This window comes from Podospora pseudocomata, chromosome 5 (genome assembly GCF_035222375.1).
Source record: "Podospora pseudocomata strain CBS 415.72m chromosome 5, whole genome shotgun sequence".
Classification (NCBI taxonomy): Eukaryota; Fungi; Ascomycota; class Sordariomycetes; order Sordariales; family Podosporaceae; genus Podospora; species Podospora pseudocomata.
In genome coordinates this window covers 1,628,632-1,655,078 of record NC_085889.1, presented here as the reverse complement: position 1 = coordinate 1,655,078, position 26,447 = coordinate 1,628,632, and the positions used below count along the sequence as shown (strand labels likewise).

The window sequence follows — 26,447 nt, the reverse complement described above, 5'->3', positions numbered from 1 at the left end:
AGCCCTTTATGGGCATTGAAGACCTCGTTTTCCTCCTTATCGCTTCCCACAACTTCTATCGGTTCAGTGGCCCACAGTGGCTTGTATCGCTGATAAGCCCTGTTGAGTCCCTCGTATTCGATTGATTCCAGTGGGTGAGAACGCTGTGGCTGCCGGGTCCTGGGCCGTTGAGAACGCTGTGGCTGCCGTGGCTTCAATCTGTTGAGAGTTCTGACAGAGAGCACTGTGGCTCGCTGTGGCAGCTGTGGCAGAAAACTCTGGCTCGCTGTGAGCTAACCAATCAGAAGAGGACCGATGGACCGGTGCGTGGAGATAGCAGCCAACTCTATGTCTCCTACAATCCACTTGTCCGAGTCTCCTCTACCCGGCTTGGTGACAAAGGAGCTTGGACTCTTCCCAGAACCGATGCCACTTTGGAAAGTTTTTGTGTGCTTGATTGCGGAGTCCACCCCTTCCCTCCTAGGGTGAGTCTGCCTCTCATGACCTGGCTAAGGCTCTTCCCGGTCCTAGAACCCCGGGATTCTCGCGCCGCGGCGCCGTGGGCGTTGATGGGCGTTTTCTTCTGCAGCCTGTCCCTGCGGTAGATTCCAGTTTTTCTCCTCTAATTCCTTCGCGAGCCAGTACTCGTCCAGCCTTCCCGTTGAAAGAGCCAGTTAATTGATGTCGTTGCTTCCTCCTTTTGGCCCAGAGCTGTCTCAATATGAGCTCATCTCTGACCCTCCTCAATCTCAATCTCGCTTAGGGTAAATAGAAAGGAAGCAGTAAATGTACTAGCAGAGGGTGCGAAGGGCAGGATGGCGGGTTTTTGGCGTCGTTACTGCAGCGTCTTCGACTGCCAGGCTCACAACGGCGAAGGAGTCTGGTGGTTTGTTCCCTAGGGCTCGGAGGCCTCCGTCCTCAATGTCCTTCCCCCTTTCCCTATTCAAATTGAATCACTCTCGGCATATCCTCGGGAATAGCGCTTCGACGCAGACACGCAGCTCAAGGAGATGACGGGCAGGTTGTCGGGAGAAGGGCCTTACGGCTGCGCTATATGAGCTTACAGGATACCAAGCTTGGCATGCAATGTACAAGATCGTTATCATCTACCGTGACCTGCTCCTCCCGTTCCCGCCAATGTGCGGCTGGTAGAACGTGCAAACTCCTAGCCTACACACGTAGTGTACTCCGCGGGGAACGCTCGTCTCCCTACCAGCCAACTGTCTGTTACTCGAAACGCCGCAGTAGCATGGCGGGCTGTTGGGATCGTTGCCTCGGTGGTCTGCGAAACAAAGAAACTTGCCGCAAGGCTGCCATTTGTAGTAGGGACGACCTGCGTTTCCCTTGCGATTCGAATATCGAGTGATGAACCTCTTGCTAGGCCGTTCGCATAGGCGAGATAAAGCTAGGGTGAAGGTAAGAAACGTTAAGAAACGACTAAATAAATAAATAAATAAAGCTCTATGCTCTCTTTACATCTGCTTGTTCCAGCCGCTGCCAACTCAGCCGCGGTGCCAGCAATTCAGCCCCCGCAGCCTTGTCGGCCTGGGCTCCTAGATAGCTCGGATTCCTCTTCCAACCACACCCTAGCCCTATCTCACTGCCGTCTCGAATACCATATTGCACCCACTGCATCCGCTACATCAGCTGCATCTGCGCCGTCATGCCCGGCAGCGACATCCGCCTGCTCGCCCTTGACGGCGGCGGCGTGCGCGGCCTGTCTTCGCTCCTGATCCTCCAGCAGCTCATGACCGCCATCGATGCTGAGTCGCCACCTAAGCCCTGCGACTGTGACGGCTGTGGCGGCGTCACCATATATATACCACTGGAGCGAGCCAAGCCAGGAAGCTTGGCTCACTTGTAGCTTTTGATAGCAATCACAACAGGTTTGGCGCAGTGGTCTGCCCTGCCGTGACAGCGACTACTTCGACATGATCGGCGGCACCAGCACCGGCGGCCTTATTGCCATCATGCTAGGCCGTCTGCAAATGACCGTCGACAACTGCATCCACGCCTATGCTTCACTGTCCGATAGCGTTTTCGAGAAAAAGAGCCGCCGGGTTACGATTAAAGGCAAGCTCCAGGGTCGGTTCGACGCCGCCGAGCTCGAGCGAGCCGTGAAGAAGATCCTGGTAGAGCGCGGGTTCGACGAAAACGCACTACTCAAGGACGCTCCCGATGCGCCTTGCAAGGTGTATGTTTTATATCGCCTTTTCGGCTTGTACGCTGCTAACCTATTAGATTCGTCTGCGCGACAAGCAAAGAAACTAACGACACCGTCTGCCTAACGAGCTATCGATCCCCCCGTGGCGGCACCGACCTCCTGAATTCTACAAAAATATGGCAGGCGTGCTGCGCTACGTCTGCCGCCACAACTTTCTTCGACCCCATTGCCATCGGCCCTTTTGATGAGGAATTCGTCGACGGCGCGCTGGGAGCAAACAACCCTGTCTACGCGCTGTGGACCCAGGCCCGAGATGTGTGGGGTGATCAGCTGCGGGGCAGGCGGCTTAAATGCGTGGTTTCGATCGGCACAGGAGTACCTGCGCTGAAGCCGGTGCGCGACGACGTCTTCGGGATCTGGGCTACCCTAAAAGAACTTGCGACCGAGACGGAAAAGACAGCTGAGCAGTTCCGCCGCGACCACTCGAACCTCGACGACGAAGGACGCTATTATCGCTTTAATGTCGATCACGGACTCGAGGATGTCGGTTTGGAAGAGTCGAAGAAGAAGAAAGAGATTGCGGCGGCGACTAGGCGCTACGTTGCGTCGCAGCGCGTAGTCAAGCAGATGAAAGCGTGCGCAAATAACCTTGCGGGACGAAAGTGTTAGTCTAGTTTTTATTAGCTTTACTCCATCGTTTCCTAGTTCCTATTCCCCATTAATCCGATCGGTGCTAGATTATGGCCGCTACCAGACGATATTCACACTACGGGGCGTGCCGGTATCGAGTAAATTTGTTGATAGACCGTCCGACACTGCCGAGCTCGAACGATATCTCCTGCCGCATTCCCGGCGGAGTCACGGACGCAAGATATTTGTTCTCTACGGACTTGGTGGCATCGGGAAGACACAGCTGGCTGCCGACTTTGCTCGACGCCATCAAGCTACGTTCAGTTCGGTCTTCTGGCTAGATGGTAGGTCGGAGGACCGACTGAGACAGAGTCTTGCTGGCTGTGTAAGCAGGATACCAGAAGGTCAGATTCCAGACAGGAGCAAGAATCGCGCCTTAAATACCGAGGACGATCTTAATCTCGTGGTGATGGATGTGTTAGAGTGGCTTGCGCGGCCGGACAATACCGACTGGCTGCTAGTCTTCGACAACGTCGACCAAGACCACGAGCAAGGCGGGTCGACAGGCACATACGATATTCGGCAGTACCTTCCGGGCGATCACGGGTTGGTGCTGATTACTACACGTTTATCAAGGCTAGCACAGCTCGGTAACTCGAAACGACTGAACAAGGTGGACCAAGAATTGGGTACTACTATATTTACGCAGTGGTATGGGCAACAATTGGGTAGGTTTTAACTTAGTAGTTTCAAGGCTGAGGCTGATAGGTGGCAGTTATGGACGAGACTGCGACCGAGCTGTTCGGTTTGCTCGATGGCCTGCCGCTTGCGCTGGCTCAGGCTGCGTCATATCTCCGCGAGACCGGGCTCGACATTACGTCGTACGTTCGGCTCTACAAGCAGCAGTGGGACGACTTGATGAGGCTTGACAGCGAGTCTAGCTTACCGCTAGTGGATTACGAGCAGGGAAGTATTGGGACAACGTGGACGATATCATTCAAGGCAATCGAGGCGAGGAACGGGAACGCCTCGAATCTGCTGCGGCTCTGGGCTTTTATTGACAACAAAGACTTATGGTTCGGTCTACTGCAAGCTGCGGCATACGGTGGGGAACAATGGCCCGGATGGCTCTGCGATATAGCGTGCAACGAAGTCAGGTTCTTGGACGCAGCGAGACTGCTGCTCCGCTACTCGATGATCGAGGCCCGAGAGTCCGTGCAGGGTAGCGGCAGCGGCAGCGGCAGCAGCAGCTACAGCATACACCCGGTGGTGCACAGGTGGACGTCGCACATACAGGATGACAACGAGAAAAGACTGTTTCTGCAGCTGGCGGTGATGGTGGTTGGATTCTCAGTACCCGACAGCAAGACTGAGGATTATTGGGTGCTCCAGCGGCGGCTTCTCCCGCATGCGGAGAGATGCTCATGGTGGGCTGGGGGGTTCCGGGGGGGGGAGAGCGACTTCGAAGGCATTAATACCACCGGCGCAACACATATGTTGGGCATCCTTTACAAAGATCAGGGCCGACTAGGGGAAGCCGAGGCGATGTACCAGCGGGCGCTGGAAGGCAAGGAGAAGGCGCTCGGGCCGGATCACACATCGACTCTCGAGACGGTTAACAATTTGGGCCTCCTTTACGTAGATCAGGGCCGACTAGGGGAAGCCGAAGCGATGTACCAGCGGGCGCTAGAAGGCAAGGAGAAGGCGCTCGGGCCGGATCACATATCGACTCTCAATACGGTTAAAGATTTGGGCCTCCTTTACCAAGATCAGGGCCGACTAAAAGAAGCCGAGGCGATATACCAGCGGGCGCTAGAAAGCACGGAGAAGGCGCTCGGGCCGGATCACATATCGACTCTCAATACAGTTAACAATTTGGGCCTCCTTTACGTAGATCAGGGCCGACTAAAAGAAGCCGAGGCGATGTACCAGCGGGCGCTAAAAGGCAAGGAGAAGGCGCTCGGGCCGGATCACACATTGACTCTTTGTCACGAAGTGGCCAAACGAGAGACAATGCTGCAAGGCTACACTCAATTGACGAGATACTAAGCTAAAGAAGAGAAAAAGGAAAGGAAGGCTTTGCCTGGCCTGGCCTGCGAGGAATTTAAGGTGCAAGGCTGCAAGGCTCGGTGGGGCAGGGCAGGTGAATGATAAGATAAGGTCAGGGTGCCAGTGCCAGTGCCATGACACTCTTGTTAAAATGCAGCATTTATTCATGGAATTTTACAGCACTTGTTTATGGAATTCTCCGCCCACATTGTTCTCAACGGCTCACCCACAGCGCTCTCAACGGCTCGCCCACAGCGCTCTCAACGGCTCGCCCACAGCGCTTTCAACGGCTCGCCCACAAGTGTTCTCAACGGCTCCCAGGACTCCTCACCGGATCTCCGGACAAGCTCTTGACCGGACCTCCGAACAATGAGAGATATGAGAAGCATCATGAGCGACTCGAGCACCTCATCAATGAGATCATAGATTCAAGTTACTGAATAAGGATGATAAGGGAGTTCAGGTGCTCATAAAGAGCCCTCTTCCAATTGCAATGGTTTTTTCTGCTTCTTTCTCTCCTTAAGAAACAATAAGTCAAGACAGTCAATAAGATTGATCATTTACAGTATTTTATGAGACTACAACATCTCAGTTCACTACTCTCTGTATTTGCAGGTAATACCTGTTGCACTTTCTTCCTTCGACAACCGCGTCGTCGTACTCAGCAGCACAGTCCGACACTCGCCAAGTTCTTGGGTAACTGCTTCACCCTCCTGAGACCCCTGTAGCTACAGTGCTCTCAGCGACCCCATTCTAACAACTCTCAATACGGTTAACAATTTAGGCCTCCTTTACGTAGATCAGGGCCGACTGTTACGTCCCAAGCGTAATACCCCTATACAGGAACCACTGGGTGGTACCTGTCAGATAACACGATGCACTCTTGAGGGTGAATATCATGGGGGTTGCAACAGTGTGATTGTATTGCTTGTCCTTGTGTGTGCTCCTGTTCCTTCAAAGCCTGAGAACCTCAATTATATCTATACATGGTGACAGCATTGGTGGCAAATGGTACCATGTCCAGCTGAACTGGTTACGTCAGTTTCAGCTTCCATGAGCTCCTATTCAGCTTGGTTGACCAGAACCCTTTTCTGTCTGACACACCCCTCAGATCTAGCCGAGCCTGGATCTGGACCATACCATTTAGAATCTAGGTCTTTGGTTCTGTGACCCTATTTGCTGGAGGAAACGCTGGTGGAGTGGACTGCTCAGAGCTTTAGTCAAGCCGTCAGCTGTCATACTGTTTGAGGGTGTGTATTCGATTTTTATCGTTTTGCGGTTGACCTCCTGTCGAAGCCAATGGTTGTGAATATCCACATGCCGGAGCTTGGTTTGCAAAGTAGCCATTTCTGCAGTCACCAGCCTAATGGTTTGCTTGTTATCACACTGAATGGTAATGTGGTGTTGATCTAGTTGAACTTTCAGTTCGTCAAGCAGACGATTTATAAATAACCCTTCTTTCGTAGCTTGTGCGAGGGCGAGGAGCTCAGCTTCGGTGGTTGAGGTGGTGACTGTGTCTTGCTTATTGGCTCTCCATCCAATTAGGCCGCCAAACAGCTTCATCGTGTAGGCTTGCGAGCTTTTCCGGTCGAGCGAATTATCAGCAAATGAGGCATCGCTGGCAACAACAAATTCGTCTTCACCCCCTAACCTCAACGCCAGTGTTCGAGTGTTATAGAGATAATGCAGCACTTGATCGGCTGCTTTATGGTGTTGTGGTCCAGGATTGGTGTTGAATCTAACCAGCCGTGATGCCGCAAATGCTATATCTGGTCTGGTAACCACTGCGGCGTATAAGATGGATCCAGTCTTTTGCTGGAATGCCGTGATCGACCGAGGCTCGGCCTTGCCCTCGTATGGCAGCAATTCTGTTGTAGCCATTGGGATCTTGACCTTTGTACTGTTGGTTTCTTTGCTAGCCAGGGTGACGATTTTTGTCGAAGTAGGCTGTCTGAGAAAGCCAAATCAGGCCTTTGGTTCTATCTCTGAGAACCTCAATCCCTAGGAACCATTGGAGGTCGTTTCCACCCGTTAATTGGTATCTTTGCCGCAGTTGTGATGCTAAGGTTCGAGCTGCAGCTGTATCCTTCTTTCGATAGGCAAACACAATGTCGTCAACATAGAAGAACACCAGAATTCCATTCCGAATTAGAATGCATGGTTCGTGCGGAACACTCTGAAATCCCAAGGTTTGTAAGGTCGTGGTGAGTTCCTTTTGCCAAAGCAGTGGAGACTGGCGCAGTCCATACAAGGCCTTCTTTAGCCTTAGGATCTTTCCAGGGGTTCGGTAGCCAGGAGGCATTCGCATGTAGATGGTGTCTTCAAGGTTGGCATTGACGAAAGCGTTGACTGCGTCGTATTGAACTAATTCAAGATCGAATCTGGCCGCAATAGCCATCATTGTGCGGAACGATCGGGCTGCCAGCGTGGCTGCGTAGGTTTCTTGTGCGGTGGGCTTCTGCTGATCGCCTCTGACTACCAATCTAGCCTTGCAGTTCTTGAAAGTGCCGTCCTGGTTGAATTTGTAGGTATAAACCCACATACAGTCTAGGGTTTGATGGCCTTGTGCCTGTGGATCCGACCTATCCACTTCGCACCAAGATTGCTTCTGTGCGTGGCTTTGGAGGTGCTCTTTTTTCAGCTTGCAAAAAAATTGAGGGCCGAATGGGTGGTGTTTCAGTTGGTACTGGTGTTGAAGAAAGCCAAAGAGGTGGGAGATTGCTGTTGTGATGGACTCTGTGGTTCTGTCCTTGAGGTAATAGTCCCAGGCTAGGCCAGACCACCTGTCTGTGACTAGGAGTAGGTATCTGTATCCCTTGAGACCTTCCTCAAAGTCATGGAAGTCGATTGCAAGCCGTAGACCGGGGCCTTCGTTGTGCTCTCTCGGTCGTCGTTGGATTTGCCGCTTGGCCTTCGATACTCCGCATGCATCGCACTGGACAGTGGTGGGCCCCTTGATTCGAACTCCTCGCGTGTGATGGACGAGTTGTTCTAGTGCCTGAGGGCCAGGGGTGGCCAAGCCGTAGGTGCCAGAGGTTGGCAATGGCTTTGTTTGGTGGCTTCTGGGTGTAGCTGCTGAATCGATTGCGCCGGGTGCAGAAGAAGGCTGCATTGGAGACAGTGGATGGTAGGTCTTCCAGAACATACTGGCCGTATCGATCCGTCAGATAGCAAAGGATAGAGTTGTTGGCCTTCCGAACACAGTTATTGCCAGGACTGTTATCCCACCACAAGCCTTGTTTTCGTAATTGTCGTAGAGATACAAGGTTGCAAGCGAATCCAGGGCAGTAGGCCGTATTCCGAAGCCGTAGAAAGTGTTGTTGTATTTGCTGTCGTGGCCGCCTTTGTTGTTGTGATCCCTGAATCTGGATATCCACATCTCCGTATCCATGAATTTGAACTGGGTGTTCGCCAGCCCAGAGGAAATCGCCGGCTGGGGCCTTGATGTAATTGGCAAATCTAGATATATGGTTAAAGACATGGATTGTGGTTCCAGAATCAAGGATAGCAGAATTTTTCAAAGGGTACTCAGCTGTGTGGAAGGCTCCCTTTGATACAACAAAACTGCCAGGGCAGCGGCCGACATTCCGGCCTAGTCAATTTGACTTCTTTTTCTTCAGATTTTCAACTTCCTTTTGAAGATCTGGATCTAAGAGGGCCTCTTTCACCCTCATCCGTACGTGTTCCCTTTCAACAAAGCCTTCAGGGGCTAGTTCAGGGAAAGCGTAGAAGCATTTTTCCAGATGGTGGAACTGGCCACAACAGGGGCATGTGGTTGTAGGTCTTCTGCCCTCTGGGGAGTTGGCTGTGCCCAAGGCTTTTCGCCTCTTTCTGAGTCTTTCGCCGTTCTTCGACCCAGAGCCACGCTGTCGTTTTTGGCCATTGTTTTGTCCCCCCCCATCACTACCAGGCTCGACTTCGCTATCAAGAGCGTCCTCCTGATTGGCATCTTTGGCTTCTTTGCCTGCAAAGGAGGGGCCGAACGAGCCTTTTGCTATCCGGCTGCCAACCGGTATGCGGGCTTTCGTCGATTGCCGCACCTCCTCCCGAAAGTCGTTGGCTACCATTCGGTAGGTCAGGGTTAACTGCGATGCTTTGGATAGTTTGTAAGATGTAACCCAGTGGCCGAGAACAGGCTTCACTGCATCTAGAAAATCGTAGAACCACGTCTTTGTGTGTAGGGCCTCAGGGACCCCTTTTCGCTGTGCTGTAGCTATGGCTTGCTCCCAGGATTCAGACCAGTTGATCAGGTCTCTGGGGGCTCGGAGCAGTGGCTTTGTGGCCAATCGGTAGGCTTCTCGAGCGTTTCGTAGAGCTTCGTCGTCACTGACTCCGGCTTGTGCTTTCAGGGCCGAATACCATTTCGTAACTGGCTCGATCGGATCACAGGATGTGAGTTGAAAGTGTGGGCTGATGGTCTTCAACATCCACTGCTTCAGTTGCTTGACGATTTCGAATTGTTGGCTGTATTCCTTTTTGTTGGCCTGGTAAATCGTCCAATCCATCTGGTAGGTGCGGAAGCCATCAGGTGTCAGGTCTGCAATGGTGATCGGAGGGTTGCTTTGGCTAGCCTCATCGTCGCCGGCTACAGATTCCGTACGAGCCCTGGCTGTAATAGTCGATTGACTAGGGGTCTTGTGCTTGTGGTGTGCAAGATCTGGAGCCACAGGCTCATTGAGGAACGGGGTAAGCCCTTGAATGTGACTCCATAGGCCTCCGGCCACAGCCTGGGCTTGGAACTGCAGGTTCCACGACTCCCAGTCTTCGGAGCTGGCCAGAAAAACAGACTTTTCGTTGTTTGTGTTCATTGTGTTGAGTTTTGGTGAACTGGAATTGAATCCAAGAGTGCGAGTCGAATGTGCTTCTTGTTGGGGTTGGCTGACTAATCGGCGCGCAGGCGATGCGATGAGCGGATGAGACTCTTAATTGTCAGATAACACGATGCACTCTTGAGGGTGAATATCATGGGGGTTGCAACAGTGTGATTGTATTGCTTGTCCTTGTGTGTGCTCCTGTTCCTTCAAAGCCTGAGAACCTCAATTATATCTATACATGGTGACAGCATTGGTGGCAAATGGTACCATGTCCAGCTGAACTGGTTACGTCAGTTTCAGCTTCCATGAGCTCCTATTCAGCTTGGTTGACCAGAACCCTTTTCTGTCTGACAGTACCCGAGGTGCTGGGCACCTCAGCCAATCATTGGGCCAGGGATGGAAAGACCCACAAGCCCCCGTGCAACCAATCAGGAGTTGCTCAGTCTGATCAGTGGCCAAGACCACTGAGCACACTGAGCAAGGTACAAAGATACTTCAGAAATATATGTAGACAGCTTGACATAATAGGGGAGCGCCGGGCGCTCCCGTATCGAGGAATCTGATTCCTCATGCAAGCAATTCAAGTTCATTTGTCTACAATCTACTTTCAGTAGCTCTTTGTTAGAACAACCTGTTGTTGACAGTGAACCCGTGTCTGAGACGCTTGCCACAACCTTCGATTATCCTGTCATATTCACCTCTGGCGTACTGCCTTGCAGTCTGTATCCATTTCTGGTGCAGGTTGTAACACCGACTAAAGGAAGCCGAGGCGATGTACCAGCGGGCGCTAGAAGGCAAGGAGAAGGCGCTCGGGCCGGATCACATATCGACTCTCAATACAGTTAACAATTTAGGCCTCCTTTACGTATATCAGGGCCGACTAGAAGAAGCCGAGGCGATGTACCGACGGGCGCTAGAAGGCAAGGAGAAGGCGCTCGGGCCGGATCACATATCGACTCTCGAGACGGTTAACAATTTGGGCATCCTTTACGTAGATCAGGGCCGACTAGGGGAAGCCGAAGCGATGTACCAGCGGGCGCTATAAGGCAAGGAGAAGGCGCTCGGGCCGGATCACACATCGATTCTCGAGACGGTTAACAATTTGGGCATCCTTTATAAAGATCAGGGCCGACTAGGGGAAGCCGAAGCGATGTACCAGCGGGCGCTAGAAGGCAAGGAGAAGGCGCTCGGGCCGGATCACATATCGACTCTCAGTACAGTCAACAACTTAGGCAACCTTTACGTAGATCAGGGCCGACTAGGGGAGGCCGAGGCGATGTACCGACGGGCGCTATCCGGGTTTCAGACTACTCTGGGGCCATCTCATTCAAAATCTCAACGTGCCATACGGAGTATAGAATCTTTACAGCAAACACAAGGTACCTTCGATATATATTCCTGTCGCAACATTAACTAATAGTCTTCGCTAGGCTTATCTATTAAAACTCATCAACCGAGGCGAAAAAGCCGCGCCGAAGTCTTGGAGAAGCTGAAAGCCAGATTTCGTAAATTTAAGGCTGGTTAAGCTAGCTTTTGAGTCGAGGAAGTCTTCTTGATAGTCATAAGTGGAGTAAGACTATTATCGCGGCATTCGCGCATCCTTGTGCCCGGGTTCTCCTGATAGATATTATATTGCTTTCAGCGTTTACTATAGATACAGGCATACGAACTCTTAAAGATAGCTACCATCTATACCAGCGCGAGAGGTTGCGATCATGGCCGAGAACTAAGATCCCGATGCCGTTATTCGCTAGGATGTCTAAAATAGACGCGCTGCTCTCAGACGCAAAGACCTTGCGGGGTATACTGCTACCGGCAGTTTGATCAAAAAGTCCGACGATCAAGAAATTCTATATGTGGCCCTCTGGGAAGAGGATGAGCCCGATAGACTTCAGGCACTTGTCTTTTGTCACCCTCAAATGATCAAGATGATGGAGCGATTCCCGGAAGTGATGTATCTCGATGTTACATACAACACCAACAAGTACAAATTTCCCTTCTTTCAGTCCAACTCGATGACCTGTTAGCTCGAATTACTCACAGTTCTTTGCCCTTGCTAACAACGAAAAAACAGAGGCATTTAAGTTTATCTTCAATAGCATAAGGAATCTACTTAACAGGTTCAATATCCCTTATCCTCTATTGATTATTGTTGAAATACAGCAGTTATTTGTGGATTTTACAGATGTTATTTCCCGTGGCTCGCAGCACTCAAAGGCTTCAAGCCACGACTCCCACAACGTCCACAACGCCCACAACGTCCACAACGCCCACAACGTCCACAACGCCCACAACGGTCACGAGGAGCTACAAAGTTCTCGTATAAGCCATTGTGACTAACTGAACCGATGGTGGATGTGGGGAACGATAAGGAGAAAAACGAGGTCTTGGATGCCTATAAAAGGCTCCCCTCGCAGTGAATTTGGAATGGTCTTTTCTCTCCACTCTTAAGGTCAAGTCAAACAGTCAAAGACAATATACTGGTTTACCACACTCTCTTCCAGGGCACAGCTTCAGTATCCACCATTCTATTTGCAGGGCATAAGTTCCCTATACTTCCCTTCCTTCGGTGTCACCTCACACCGTCGTACCTCGCAGTCCAAGGACTCCAGAGTCTCCAGGTAATTGCTTCCGATCTGCCCGGCAGGGCTTAATCAACTAGCCTGCAGGCGACGTATCTCAACAATATCCTAACTGTAATCTCTTCTAGCTCACTTATAAAGTGTAATTCATGTGATATTCACTCAGGAGGTGTCACGGCAGGGCAGACCACTGCGCCAAACTACCGGTTCACGAAAATGTCTACGACACATGGATGCCCACTCACTTCAAAAACATCTGCTCTGCCATCGATCAGTTGCCGTCAAATTTGGACCACAACGCGACTTGTGCCGTCTCCACGTCCGCGCCGCATGAGATTGCCAGAATGCCGCACAATGTGAGAATCAACCAGATTACAGCCAAGACCAACCCGCCGGTGCCAGTGCCATATGCCGTCCTTTGCCATTGAACCCGGGCGTCTGAGACAGCGCCACTCTGTCCCGCGAGGCCTCACACACCCTTCTTTCCCAAGCCTTCGTAAGCTTACCGTAATAGTGCGCCCACAACCGGGGGAGGAGATGGACGTCCTGAACACAGTAGCGCCTGATTTCCTCATTGAGAGGCCGCTCATTGAACACCTGGTAACTGCCCCCACGTTCGGGCGCAAAAAGCCTGGTGCCTCGCTCCTTGGTGGCCATCCAGGAACTCCGCTCCGACGCGCTCAGAGAGGCATCGTGCTCAATGCACCGGGCCAGCCCGCAGACGACCCTCCGCGAAAACGTGCGCGTGGCGAGCTCCATCAGCTGCAGGTCCTGGACCCCTGCGAGACGGATCTGGAAGTGGCTGAATAGCGCATCTGAGTCGTTACGGACGTCGAAGAAGACCTTAGGGATAGTCTCTGACTCCAGGATGTCCTTGAAGGTACGGCCCATGGTTGAACTGAGGGTGGAGAACGCCTTTTCACCGAGGATGTGGATGTCGATGAGGTAGGCCCTGCGAAGGGGCAGAACATAGATTTGAAGAATGGATATAGTGCCATGTCTGGAAAGGTTAACTCCCTCGAGGTCGATGTACAGCGAGGGAGGCGTGATGGGCTGGCCATCAAGGATATCCACGAGGGCGGACATAGCCGTAGCGGTGTCGATGAGGCCGCCGGAATCCGGGTTGTGGGTACCCGTGTTCTCCGTGGGTATCGGTAGGTTTGCCCCGATGTTCGGATTCTGAACAGAAGTAGAAGTCGACATGTTTCCCGGCCTCAAGAGATATAGATGTTAGTAACGGGTTATCATTCTAATGAGTAGATAAGGCTGACATACGTGTAATGAATGCTCCGTAAGGTTGTCAGTGCAGGTAAGTCTTGACTGAATAAAGCACGAAGACAGACGTGTCGGAGATCCCCAGTGAAGGGCATTACACCAGTTATAAGCCCGTTATCACAGAGGCCGGCCGGGATATTCATTAACGGCATCCCCCTCGATTTGAGACGTGGAGTCCTAATCCTCTAACCCATGGAATACGTCTTGCAGCACCGGTGTGTCTCTCATGTCCGTTTGTCACTGCAGCGTCCCGGCTATTTTCAACGATAACAGGTTAAGCAGGAAGCTATAAGAAAACAGACAAGCCAACAAATCGACGGGCCTCATCATAATCACTGCGTTAGAGGGAGAGATTATAAAGAAACTTGCTGAAGCCCGGCAGATCCAATCCGGTATCAGCTGTTTGGCGCAAGTTTGCCTGCGACGGCCCGCAAGCCAACCCGTCTGCCCCCCCGGCGAATGGGCAGCATCCCTCGACAACGACACCGTTGGTGAACCTTGAATGTGCCCTGCCTTCGGGAACCTTCTGGACCTTAACACGTGGCAGTGATTCAGCCAACCAGCAATTTCGATCCAATGATACCAATCTAGACCAACGCTCTCCGTTTGCTGCTCTTCCTCGGCCCTGATCTACAGACTCTCTGCGCCTCGTTTGATACGAATCGGGGCATCGGCTGCGAGCTCTGGGTACTTGGAGGGCTCAAATATTTCGCGGGGATCAGAGGTATCGGCCATGATGGCGACAAACCGACAGAACTTTCTTCAAGAATTAAAGTCAATAGAAGTGAACTGCGATGTCAATGATGTCAAGTTCTCAATTTCCCGCAGCGCGGATGAAAGATATCACTGCCTAGCACCGTTTGCTACGCGCGGGAGGCTGCATCTAGAGCTTGGAAGAACTTGAAAGCCGGATCTCTGACCGTGTTTGGAACGTGTTCCCTCGCGAAAGTTGATATTTTCTTGATAGCCTTCTTGATCAGGGCCTGATCAAAGCGGCGAGGACAACCACACATCCCAGGACACCTCCCGCACTAGCGTAAGGGCTGAGGTATGAACCCTTGAAAACTGAACTATATCTAACGTTAGTTCTAATGGGTTTAATAACGGGCTATTAGCACGCGCAAGGAGAAAACGGAAGTCATGATCAGTTTTGGTTGCGGTAAGTATAGCCGAACGGTCCTTGGACCCACTTTAGCTCAGGGTAATGCTTACTGCGCTTACCTTCTGCTCACCTCGTGAGACCAATACGGACTGAGCCAAAAATTTTGTCGGGTGTGACTATATGGGTAGGTGGGTAGTTGGGAATGAGAGGAAGGGGAAGGGATATGTCAATGATTATGAGCTACGAGACCAATCGATAGGGTTACGTGCATACACCGACGATGTTTATCCAAATTTTCAATTTCTGTGTGTCGGTGATGAATGAGAGAATGACAAAACTAGGTACCTAGCTACTGTTCACACTACTTCTAACCCCTTGGAAGCGATCCATCATTGTTGCTTTTGACCTTCCAATGTCTTTCCCGTCCCCTTATCCTATTCAACCCCTACTGAGCCGTCTCCTCTGCCAACTCATCATCTAGAAAGGCAAACCACCCGTGCAAGAGCACCCGCAAGCATTGCAATCCCCCTCGCTCTGACCACACCCCCACCCGCTTTTCGGAGCACACTGGCTGTTCGCAGTGCACTTGATCCAGTCACCCCAGCCATTGTTCACCGCCTGCCAGCACCACGAGCCCCCGCTCCCGCCGCAGCGCCTCCAGCAGTACCCGCCCCTGCCGCAGCCGTACTGGGCCGCGCTGCCCGGGACGCAGTCGCGTTTGCCGAGGGTGTTTTCCTCGGTGGCGGTGCCGGAGGGGTGTTCGACGCTTTTTTGTCTGCGGTTAGCAAACCGCTCGGTTACGTAGGGGAAAGAGATCACTTACCAGTGACGGATCTGGACTGGATCAACGTCGGAGGGGAGAGCGGTCTCGTTGTAGGTGTTGGCGTGGAGACTGCCGCACTCGGCTTCGAGTTGGGCGGTGGAAAGGTCGGCCGCGGGGGCGGGGCTGGTGAGGGCGAAGGTGGCCTGGAGGGCGAGGAGGAGGGCGGTGGTGAATTGCATTTTGTTGAAGGTTGGCGTTGGTGTGAAGTTTGTGTGTGAGAGGACGGTGATGTCTGAGAGACTGATGGTGAAAGAAAGAGCAGTGATGGCGAGCGTGTTCGTGGCTTCTTATACTCAAAATTCGACGTCTTGGTTGTACCCTCTGTTCAGTGACAAAGGCTATGAGGTATGGAATCATGAATGATGGTCCATCACCATGCCTTCCTTGAGGATTGATACACCACATCTCGTTCTGCTCGTTCATGCGATACGTTGACGGCCCGACGAGAAGCAGTGAATGACTGGCCGTTCCCGATCAACAGCAACAAGATCCACATCAAGTTTAGGATTCTACACGCTGTCTTCAGCTGTCGTTGCAGCTGAAAGTAGCACCGCAGGGCTGATTAGGTGAGGCGCTGTTCTTGGCCTCGCTCATGGTGCGATCATAATGATCACGATGTCGAAGAACCTTAGTAACGCCCCATATTCCCTGTCTCAAGGTATGCAGGCAGCTTATGCGGTGACTGTAGTCTCAATCTCGATAGGGCAGGTCATCCATCAGTCTTACCCGAGGAATACTGTCAAGTGCGAGCAGTTGGATAGACCTCGGACTTTGGGATGCACTACGCCCCTCTCACTACCCACTAACATTACACCGACCATTTGTCGAACTGAAACAATGATTCCTAATGTGGACCCACCTCTGTCAGCACATACTTCCCAGCCCTGTTGCTCATAGGCCAGAGTGTGTGTATATGTAAAGAAAAAAAAATGCGGCCGTAGAAAGCATCGATTTCCACACGACTTACGTAAAGTCTTTCGCTCTACTCGCTTCTTTGCCACAGTAAGACTGAATAAACAGGGCCATGATTTCATGGCCGGTTAAAAGGACCCAGCCAAAACACTTTCGGGAGTTTACCGACCAGAGCGGTATCCTCTGAGATTCCGGTAGGTCCTGGAAAACTTCACGCACAAGCTCCGGATCTTCAAATTTGGCATACGGAAAGGGGATATGGCGTAGTGTTGGCCCTGCAGAGTCCAACCAACGTCTTTCTGGATCGTCCCCGATGATCAAATTGCGGGAAAGAAACAGCGGTAAGATGGCGGGGACACTAGGGTTCATTTTTGAATGGCATGAATGACAAAGGGCGCTTGACAACATGAGAGACAGTCAGGCCTTGGTTGGAGTGCTTCAACAAGCTAGGTATGGCACATAACAATCTATTTACTCGAGTCTAAAGCCCTTGCCTACGAGTCTACTCTTCTCCTCACACCAACTTCCAGTCATTCTGACAAACATCCACTGGGGGTACTCACCTATCCCCCTTGACCAACCCCTCCGTCTCCTCAATCCTCATCACATACTTGACTCCACTCGCCCTCCCCTTCTTCAAGTCCTCCAACGCCTTCTGAACACCCCCCAATCCACCGGGCACGACCTCGACCCTCTGCGGCTTAAACCAGCCCTCGGCCAACCCCCTAGCAATATACCTAAAGTAAACATACCCCAAATCCTTGTGATCGTTATGAACATCGCCCACCATGGTAACGCTGTACTTTTGCCCCTCCTTCAACCCCTTCTTCGGATGTCCAAGCACAAGAGTGACATGGCCCCCATCCGTCGACAGCACCTCGGCAATATTGTCGAGACTCTCCGGCAACGAAACCGCATCAAGAGCATACTTCAACTCCCTCCCCTTCAGCGCCTTCTTGATCCCCTCCACCGTCGCCTCCGGTCCATCCCTGTAATCAACAACCACATCCCCCTTTGACTCATCGATAAACCCCCTCACATACTCCTTCGCCGACCCGGCCACGCAGATCAAAGGGTGCATGTTGCTCCTCAGCGCAAACTGCAACCCGTAAAACCCCACCGCGGACGACGCGCCGTAAATCAGCAGCGGAATATCCGTCACCTCGTCTCTGCTCACCTCGGGCGACCACGGCTGCGGGAGCCTCAACCGGTCGTACAACCCCACAACAGAGGTCATGGCCGCGAGGGGCAGAGCGGCAGCCTCCTCGAACGAGATGTTGCTGGGGATGTGGAAGGTGGTGTGCTGCCAGGCGACGGCGTACTCGGCGAAGCTGCCGTGGGGGGTGCGCATCTCGTGGAAGGCGGCGACGCGGTCGCCGGGCTTGAACTCAAAGACGTTGGCGCCGACGGTGTGGACTATGCCGGCGATGTCATCGCCTGGGTTGGTGCGGGCGTCCTGCTCGTAGAGGTCGGGGAGTTTCCAGTCTTTTGGGTTGGTGCCGGTGACGACGACGCGGATGAGGATGTGGTCCGGGGAGGGGAGGGAGGGGATGGGGGTGTTAACTATTTCGACCTGAGGGCCTTTGCTGACGAGGGCTTCTTTCATTTTTGGCCGGTGGTGGTGAGGTTATTCAACGTGGATTGACGTGATGGCAGGTGGTGGTAGTATGAGAGTGTTGTGATAGGATGAGGTGAGGTGTGGTAGGTAGTTAAAGTGAACTCCAAATATCAACACCACTGCGGGGAAAAGCTGATCTCTTCTCAGTCGGACGTCGTCGTTCCCCTTGATATATGACGCGCACAATCACACTGATCCAAGATTCCGGCCTGGGCACACATTGTGGTTGCCCATTCCCACCCCGCCACCCCACCGTTACCCACCGAGGCAGTTGGGGGGTCTCGGGGTCATGTTCTTGCCCGGTTTTTACCAAAACATTCGCCGTCCCACCGTCACCTTACTAATAGAGTACCGGGGGGCCGCCACGGAAGATGGAAACCCGATGGAATTGAACATAAAATCGATGCCAGATACGGGGCCATTAATGAGACGCATGCCGAGGTTTTTGTCTCCTTTTTTGTCTCCGAGGACCTTGTGTCAAAATATGTCTCCGGGTGGTCTCTTTGGTAAGCAACAAAGAAAAAGAAACAAAATGAAAAAAAAATGAAAAAAAAGCCAAGAAAAAAAAAAACCAACCCATTCTCTCCAGCAAAAGGTCACCGCCGCGGCCCCGCTACGGCACTCTTCCCCGGCCTTGCCGTCGGCATACTACCACTCACCTTACCACCCGGTGCCGGTGGGATGGCCCTCCGAGAACGTGGCATTACCCGCATATCCAGACTTCCTTGTCACACAACCCCACAAGTGGGAAAAAGCACACGGGCAATACATTGATTGATAAGGATTCATTCTCATTTCTTCGTCTCCACGGGCTGCAACCCCGTACATACATACATAACATACTTGCCTACTCATAGATGTAGCAATGCGGCCCCTCGATCGTAGACTCCATCCAGCTTCCTTAAAAAGCGGCACATCCGGCGAAAGATATCCAAACGGCACCGGCCGTGTCAAGCGTGAAGTTGGCACTAGGACATACGGGCAAAGTCAAGATAAAACTCACCATTCCCCGTAGTCTGCGTGCCCCAAACCACCGCCGTCCGTCCCTCCTGATCCTGCCCCCTGCCAGATCGCCCACTGCCTATCCATATTCCCATGATGCAGATAAAAGATCGGGATCCCCTGGACTAACAAACACACCCAACTCCACCATCCCAACCGATAGAGGCCCACCCCCCCACCCCAAGCCCATTCGGCGGCGGCGTCCAGATTGACATTAAAATCCGCAAAACACTCCTGCTCAAGCAAAAAAGTCACATTGCTCGGCCGCAACGTCTGCTGGCTAATCGCGGGGGAGAGATCCCTCAACAAACAGCGGGGGTTATACCCCGTCCCATTATTCGGTCCCTGGGGAGCAATGCCGATCGGTCCGAGGTTAGTCTTGAATTAATCCTCCCTGAGCGGTCCGGAAACGCAACTGCCGCCGGTGGCAGCGGGATGATCACCGGCGTGGCAGCACCGGGGAGGTTTGATCGTGATGGGGTCGGGAACTGGGACGGCCAAGACAAGGGAGGCGAGGGGCAGGAGCCCGGTGGTGAGGGGAGACGCCTTCATGTTGGCGACGAGGACGACTCAAAGGTGGTGACCGAGGTGAAGATTGAGGACGCCAGAGACAATGAGTCGACCTTGTATGCCTGCCCATTTTGAGTTACTCCTCGCGTGTGGGAGAATGAAGTGCTCCCTTTTGCTTGTTTGTAGCTTTTCCCTGTGCCTCAGATGGAATACTATCACCTCTTTCTTCAGTAGAGGGAGCTGCAATTGTCATATGTCAGCCCTCTGCCACATAAAAATCACGAGCTGTTTCATCGGCAAGCTGCAAGAAAGGCCTGTCTAAAGGCCGACTCGGGCACCGCAGCCAAAGAGATATCAAATGCTAGGTTATATCTCGGCCACTTTTTGCCGCCTTTCGGTTGAACTGCGTGACTGACTGTGACCGGCACATGGGAGGGTGACCCGGTATCAAACGAATTTACGTACGATCCAAATGACTATTGATTACAAGGCCGAGTTGGTGGAGGGCTATATGGAGGTTGCCCCCCGTAGGTCAGGCAGTCTGGTTGCTCCCACGGCTCTCGTCAGTCGGTCTCTTGTCGGCATTCATTGACAACCCGCATATTTTCTTTCACCGAACACTAAAATCATTTCCCAACGCAGATCCCTCCCGAGTAGACAAAATCCACCATAAATCCATACCACAACCCGTAACTACTCATCGTAAACCGGATCCCCCTCCGCAGCATCAACCCCCTCCCTCACAACCCTCTCCACCGCCTCCCTCACCCCCTCGGCCCCATCCAACAAATCAATCCAACCATTCCTCACCCCCTCCCTGGCCAACAACTCATCAGCAACAACAGCGACCGTCTCCCTGCTCACATCCCCACCCGACCCCTTCGTCCTCCCCAACTCCACCTTCCCGGCCGGCTCCAGCGTTAACGTCCCAGGACGGAGGTTAATCCCCACAAGCGTCTCACTCTCCCTCGAAACACGGTACAGCTCCTCATCAGCAGCAATCTTGGCCTTGTAGTACGTCGGCAAGACCTCATTGTTGACATGTTGGGCGGCTTTCCACTCCTCCTCGCTCCACCACGCAGGCTTTGCCTTGCGAGAAGCAAGATAAGACACCATCAAGAACTTGGTGATGGAGGGGGTGGAGGCAGCTGCGCGGATGAAGTGGATGGCGGCGTCGCGGTCGATGGCGTAGGTCTACCCCTGTTAGCATCCCCATAACACATTGCAAGGTGGATTGATCAGTCTTTACCCTCTCCGGACCACCCTTCCCACCAGCACCTACAATCCTATCAGCACCCATCTCATCTCATCGCAGGGGGGAAACGAAAAAAACAAAAAACAAAAAACAAAAAAAAACAAAAAACAAACCGGCACTCCAAACAACATAGTCCACCCCCTTTTCTCCCTCCTTCCCGGCGTCTTCAATGACTTTCTTGGCGTCATCTGTAGATTTGACATCTTCCAGGCTCCTGACAAGAACATTCAGCTTCCCATTCTGACTCTCCCCCAACTTCTTGATCGTGGGGACTTGTTCCTGAGCCCGGATCACGCTCGTGACAGTCCAGGAGCGCTTCAAGAGCAAGGGGGTCAGGAGCTGGGCTACCTTGCCGTGGCCGCCTAGGAGGAGGACGTGGTGGGACATTTTTGGTGGCTTGTATAATTGTTTTTTTGGGGGGGGGGCAAAGGGGTTTGGGAATTCAAGTTGTGAAAAAGCCTAGGTAGAGTAGGGAGGTATGTTGTGTTTCGTGAGTTTGGGGAATGGAAGAGTGACGGTAAATATAAAATCACAAACTCGAACCGGAAAGAAGGGGGGGCAGAATTCGAGTGTTGTATGACAAACCCAGTAACTGATGGGTTCACAATGGATTGCATCATCGGATGAACCAAGTGTGGTGGGGGGGGGGGAAGCCGAGACAGTGCCCCACATGCCTGGTCCTGCCCGGTGGTGGTGTTAAGGTCAGTCAGTGTTTGCTGCTTCGTCACACAGTATGCGCATTTTCACAGGAAGATATCAACATCACAAACAAAACAGACAGACAGAGAAGTATACCCATGCAACCAGTCAATTCACACTAACTAGCTACTATCATTATCCCTTCCTTCCTTCCATCCCCCCCAGAAAAAACTTCAACAACAACAAAAAAAGAAACAAAAAAACAACGGTAAAGAAATGAATCATATCATCATATCTCACAACAAGAAGAAACAACACCTCCTATCCTTGGTCCCTTAAACATTAACATTCACATCAGGGAACCCCAAAAGAGTGTTCCACGCAACAGCGGTGGAAGCGTCCCTGGTTCCGAGAGCCTGGATCTGGGCCTTGGCGTCCAGGCAGGCGTCCTTGGCCGCCTGGTTGGCACCGCAGATGTTGGTGAGCTCGTCGCAGATGCGGTTGGTGATGATGTTGGGGTTGAGGGCCTCGCCCTGGCGCGAGAGGATGACGGGGTCGATGGCGTTGAAGGTGAACTCAGTCGCGGGCCGGTTGCCGCGCCCGCCGAGGAAGTTCATGGTGGGCACGCAGGAGCCGAAGTCGAGGGCGGCGTTGTTGCCACCGTTGTTGCCACCGTTGTTGTTGTTGTTGTTGTTGTTACCGTTGCCGGCAGCGGGGGCGGGAGTGGCGGTGGGAGCGGCCACGATCACGGTGGTGAGGGTGCGCGGAGCTCCGCAGTTGACGTTGCCGCCGTTGTTGTTGTTGTTGTTGTTGTTGTTGTTGTTGTTGTTGTTGTTGTTGTTGTTGTTGTTGTTGTTGTTGTTGTTGTTGTTGTTGTTGCCACCGGCAGGGGGAGCAGCATTGGCACCACCAAGGCTCTGAGCAGTAAAGTCAGTGAAGCCCTGGGCGGCGGTGATGTCGGCAACAGACAGGCCGTTGGCGTTGAAGGGGTTGTTCAGGGACTGGGCAGAGCGGGCGTTCTGCTCAGCGGCGCCGGGAACATCGGGGTCGACCAGAGGAATGATGCCACGGAGGGCCTCGGTGGCGGGGAGACCGGCATCAGAGCAGATGCTGGGGATGGAGACGGCGAAGGGGTTGAAGTTCTTCTCGGCCTGGACGAGGAGCTTGGCGGCAGCGATGACGGCATCGTCAGTGCCGAGCTCCTGGACGATCTGGTCGGCAAGTTGGAGCTTCGCGCAGGCGTTGGCTCCGGCGAGGAGAACGCTGGGGGTCTGACCGGCCAAGGTGCCGGCAGCACCGGGGTTGCCAAAGGCACCGAGAGCCTGGACGGCGCCCTGGACGGCACCCTCTTGACCGAAACGGGCCTCGACAACGGCCAGCATGAAGGCGACGATAGCAGCCTTGGAATACATGGTGATGACAAACAGAAGTTATCGCACTAAAACTTGTTTTTGTAGGGATGGTGTAGCGGAGAAGTAAAGGACCGGCCGAGCGGTTGTAAAGAATGTGTAAATGCCGAAAGAGCGGAACGAAACGAAGAGTTCACAGAACTGAAAAGACTGAAGAAAACAAGAAAAGAGAGCGATGAACTTGCTGAATGGAATGAGGAAGGAGAGAAAAGAGACAAGAGGGATGGGAAACATGAGGTTATATAGAACAATGCTCCAGAGACGGGATGACACCCAAGCAGCCAGGGCCCAGGGCCCAGGGAAAGGAGAGTGAAAGGCGCCCCCTAATGGCGATCATACTGGCACTTGGATGGCGACGACAAGGCCCAAAATGGGATGGTCGAGCCGTGCTCCATCTCGAAGGGGACGTCGACGTCGCTTGTGTCGCAGGACGGCGGTTGAGGTTCAGTGAGCGCACCCCTGCGCCGAGCCAAGAGCCTCCTTGAGCCTCCTTGGCTCTGGGGGCCCCGGCGGCCAGGTCACACCGTTGCTCAGATCCCCGGCAGGTACCGTGCCCCTGCCTGGGCGTCTGAAGTCGGGCGTTGGGGGTCAGGATTCACGGGATCCGAGGTGAGGATTAGGATTTAAGGGTGGTGGTAGAATCTGGGCCGCTCCACAGTTGATGTCGTTTCGAGCCTCACCGTATTTGTTCCTATCGTCTTTTCTTTGTCATTTGTTTGTATAACAAAGTTGTTTACCGAGCTGGTTGATGGTTAAGGTAGGGTGGGTGAGGTGGTCACCCGAGATGGCCATCTCCGTCGGCCTTGGTGCTTCCCGGGCGCTTGCTATCGAGAACACGGGTGACGAGATACCTGAGGAAAAGGTTTCAATTGTTTCCTGTCTCTTCCTTCAGGAGGTCGTCGGGGTGGATCGCTGTTGACGTCGCACCAGTTTCATTTTGGCGGTGGTTGGTGCGCTGCTTGACCGTTGTGATTCGCAAATGATGCTCGAAACGAGCCTTGACAACCCGGCTGGCCGGCGAGGCAGGTGGAATGACAAGTGTACAACGAGATATGGCCGATGGCAATGTGCACCATCATACATCTCTGATCAGGCCTTTGCTTTGACCAAGTTCGAGCGAGGTTCAGGTAGAACAATCAACTGTGGAGGTGGCTTTGGGTCGAGACCGTGGCGCGCGTGGATCAGAGTGCCCGTGACGGCGACAGGGGCATCAAAGGTGCCTGGCTGCTCATCGGGTGGCCTTTGCCTGGGTGCCTGGTCCCGTCGTCAGATCTGGCTTGTCTTCTGACGATGGTTGAAATTGTCTTGCCTTGGGTGCAAAGCATGGAATTCTAGATTACAGGCTTCCTTTGTGATGCCATTCATCCTGCGCTCCTCATGATTTTCGAGCTTCAATGGCACAGCGAGTGGTGGCGAAGACACCTGGAGGTTCAGGTGGTTGGAGCGCTAAGCTTCTAGAACTCGGTTCGGATGGTGCTCGCTACGGTTCCGCCCTGGCGATCTAAACCCCCCCCCCAACCCCTGTCAGCCACTCAGGCGATGCGCTAGAGCCGATCGGGTCTGATCAAACAAGCTACCCCTGGGTTGTGAGACAAGCCCGAGACGTCATGGGAGCCTCCAACATTGTCAACTCCAGCAATGCCATCGTGAAGTTGGTGGAATTGTCGGAGTGTCGCGCCGACGAGCCTTTTCCTATCTTATCTTCATAAACCATGAGGCCTGTCTTCCCATCTCGGTCAGTCGTCTGATCTTTTGTCACTTGTCTAAACAACGCTGGTAGCTCACTCTCATGCATGTCCCTTATAATCACTATTACTTGAGTATGCTTGTACTGATTATATATGCCGCTCCGTACTGAAATGTACACTACCTACTCTCGACACAGTTCTCTCCAAGATCTGCAAGCATGGGTGTCTAAGCTTCATCGCACTGAACCTACCACTTTAGCCAAAAGACATGATCGATATCCAATCCATGTGTTCTGTTACCCGGGTGTCTTCCTTGCTCAAGATATTCATATGATGTCCAACACCTTGTGCAAGGCGGATCATAGTCCACTGCAACCAACACACTCGTATCGCATGGCCATGTAACTTTTTGTAGTTCCCTTCAACCACTCATCATGTCGACTTCTCCCACCCCAACAACCCAAACTTCAACTCGCTCACCCACGGCATATGATAATACCTCGGATCTTTCTGTCATCTCATCAGCACCACCTCCCCCTCCATCTCAAACCTATATCTCGAAAAAGAACTCACCAAATTACTCTTCACCCTCTCCAGCACCTCCAACCCCTCCTCCACTACCCCCCCATTCCCATTCCCCTCCTCCCCCACAACGCCCACCCCCTCAACAGCAAACCACCGCCTATCCCACCCCTCAAACTCCTTTTTCCTCCCCCACCCGCCATCAACCCTTTTCCACCCCTTCTCAGGCAAATCAACCAGAACCCAAACCTCCTCCAACCTCCTGAACCGCTCAACCAACCTCCCCACACACCTCGAGCAAAACCCCGGCCTCCCACCCCCCCTCATCCCCATCCACCCCGTCGGACACCGCCTGTCGTGCTGAAACGGGCCCGGAGTCGGCAGTTCCCAGCCTAACCCATACCTCACCGCAAATTTCCTCGCCGCCGAAAAGATGAAGTGGTTACCGTCGGTAAAATCGAGCATCCTCCTCACTTCGTCACAGGTGCCATTGGCCGAGGTTAGTGACACCAGATCTCGGTGGAGGTCGAGGGACAAGTCGACGGACTTTGGGGGGCACAACACTGGATACCCCTTTTGGGGGAGAGACCTTAGGATAGTTCTGTTGTGGGCGAATGGGAAAGAGGCGTTGTTGCGGAGAATGGCGGCGCGAGAGGCGTGGCAGGTGAGGAGGAGGTTTGCGAGGTTGAGACAGAAGGAGTCTCTGGTTGGGATGAGGTCGAGGTCGTTGGTGAGCCATGGAGTAGAAAGTTGGAAGGGGGCCGGGCGGCTGAGAGGGGGGTTGTTGGGGCTTAAGAGGGGGGGTTGGAGGAGGAAGTGGATTCCTGGGGTCGAGGTTGGGGAGGAGAGGAGCTGGGCGGCGTGGTCCCAGATTAGGTTTTGGAGTTCACCTGGGAAGAGGGAGAATTGGGGGAATTGACGGGGGGATGGTGGTGGTTTGGGTGGTGATCCGGGTGTTCCGGGGGATGATGAGGTGGAAGATGGCTGTGGTGGTGAGGAGGGTGGTGTTGATGGGTCGTGGTACCTGGGCGGGTTGAGATCTGGGCTTTCTAGGCGTCGGATTTCCATGATGCGGGCTAATCTGTCGTTATTGATTGGTTGGCCGGAATGAGATGGCGATAGTGGTTCGTGAAGGTCGAGGGAGGAAAAGTCGTCCTGGATGATGTCCATGATGAAGGACATGATTTGTTATCAGAGTTGCACCCTACACTGTGCGCAAGGCGGCTTGTGATTGGTCAGTTTGCAGATGACGAGAGATGATCACTGCCCGGGGCAAGTGATATGGCAACTGTGACTGAACGGTTTCTTGGGGGTATCAAATGTCTTTTTATTTCATTTTTATCTTTTCAAGCAAAATGCCAAAATGATACGACATGGCTACGTTGCACATTGTATGTCTGTGGGTGAACAAAGAAGTCTTGTGTCAATGAGCTCTCATCATGACTACAATGCACAACCCTGACCCGAGGTGCAT

At 52.9% G+C, this 26,447-nt stretch overlaps 7 protein-coding genes across 7 annotated transcripts; 1 reads left to right on the top strand and 6 right to left on the bottom strand.

The window, feature by feature from the left end:
- Positions 1-1,373: 1,373 nt before the first annotated feature.
- Positions 1,374-4,822, top strand: QC762_0078820 (uncharacterized protein; the record flags this gene model as incomplete). The annotated part of the gene is made up of 5 exons (XM_062883880.1): positions 1,374-1,764; positions 1,898-2,173; positions 2,221-2,807; positions 2,881-3,501; positions 3,549-4,822. The coding sequence occupies exons 1-5, from the start codon at positions 1,643-1,645 to the stop codon at positions 4,820-4,822; spliced, it is 2,880 nt and encodes a 959-aa protein (XP_062741950.1). The 5' UTR covers positions 1,374-1,642.
- Positions 4,823-12,590: 7,768 nt separating this feature from the next.
- QC762_0078810 (uncharacterized protein) lies at positions 12,591-13,421 on the bottom strand (the record flags this gene model as incomplete). Its single annotated transcript, XM_062883879.1, has 1 exon — positions 12,591-13,421. One exon carries the CDS (start codon positions 13,419-13,421, stop codon positions 12,591-12,593), a length of 831 nt encoding a protein of 276 aa, XP_062741949.1.
- A 1,446-nt stretch (positions 13,422-14,867) lies between these two features.
- Positions 14,868-15,912, bottom strand: IDI-2 (IDI-2 precursor). The gene is made up of 2 exons (XM_062890823.1): positions 15,419-15,912; positions 14,868-15,361 (listed from the first exon to the last, which is right to left on the bottom strand). Exons 1-2 carry the CDS (start codon positions 15,595-15,597, stop codon positions 15,073-15,075), a joined length of 468 nt encoding a protein of 155 aa, XP_062741948.1. The 5' UTR covers positions 15,598-15,912; the 3' UTR covers positions 14,868-15,072.
- Positions 15,913-16,889: 977 nt separating this feature from the next.
- Positions 16,890-17,936, bottom strand: QC762_504010 (uncharacterized protein; the record flags this gene model as incomplete). Its single annotated transcript, XM_062890822.1, has 1 exon — positions 16,890-17,936. The coding sequence occupies one exon, from the start codon at positions 17,934-17,936 to the stop codon at positions 16,890-16,892; it is 1,047 nt and encodes a 348-aa protein (XP_062741947.1).
- A 1,929-nt stretch (positions 17,937-19,865) lies between these two features.
- Positions 19,866-21,353, bottom strand: QC762_504000 (uncharacterized protein). Its single transcript, XM_062890821.1, has 3 exons — positions 20,829-21,353; positions 20,710-20,738; positions 19,866-20,654 (listed from the first exon to the last, which is right to left on the bottom strand). The coding sequence occupies exons 1-3, from the start codon at positions 21,100-21,102 to the stop codon at positions 20,154-20,156; spliced, it is 804 nt and encodes a 267-aa protein (XP_062741946.1). The 5' UTR covers positions 21,103-21,353; the 3' UTR covers positions 19,866-20,153.
- A 336-nt stretch (positions 21,354-21,689) lies between these two features.
- Positions 21,690-22,766, bottom strand: QC762_503990 (uncharacterized protein; the record flags this gene model as incomplete). Its single annotated transcript, XM_062890820.1, has 1 exon — positions 21,690-22,766. The coding sequence occupies one exon, from the start codon at positions 22,764-22,766 to the stop codon at positions 21,690-21,692; it is 1,077 nt and encodes a 358-aa protein (XP_062741945.1).
- Positions 22,767-24,291: 1,525 nt separating this feature from the next.
- On the bottom strand, positions 24,292-26,143 carry QC762_503980 (uncharacterized protein; the record flags this gene model as incomplete). The annotated part of the gene is made up of 3 exons (XM_062890819.1): positions 24,292-24,482; positions 24,549-24,961; positions 25,025-26,143. The coding sequence occupies 2 exons, from the start codon at positions 26,141-26,143 to the stop codon at positions 24,884-24,886; spliced, it is 1,197 nt and encodes a 398-aa protein (XP_062741944.1). The 3' UTR covers positions 24,292-24,482; positions 24,549-24,883.
- Between the last annotated feature and the right edge of the window lie 304 nt (positions 26,144-26,447).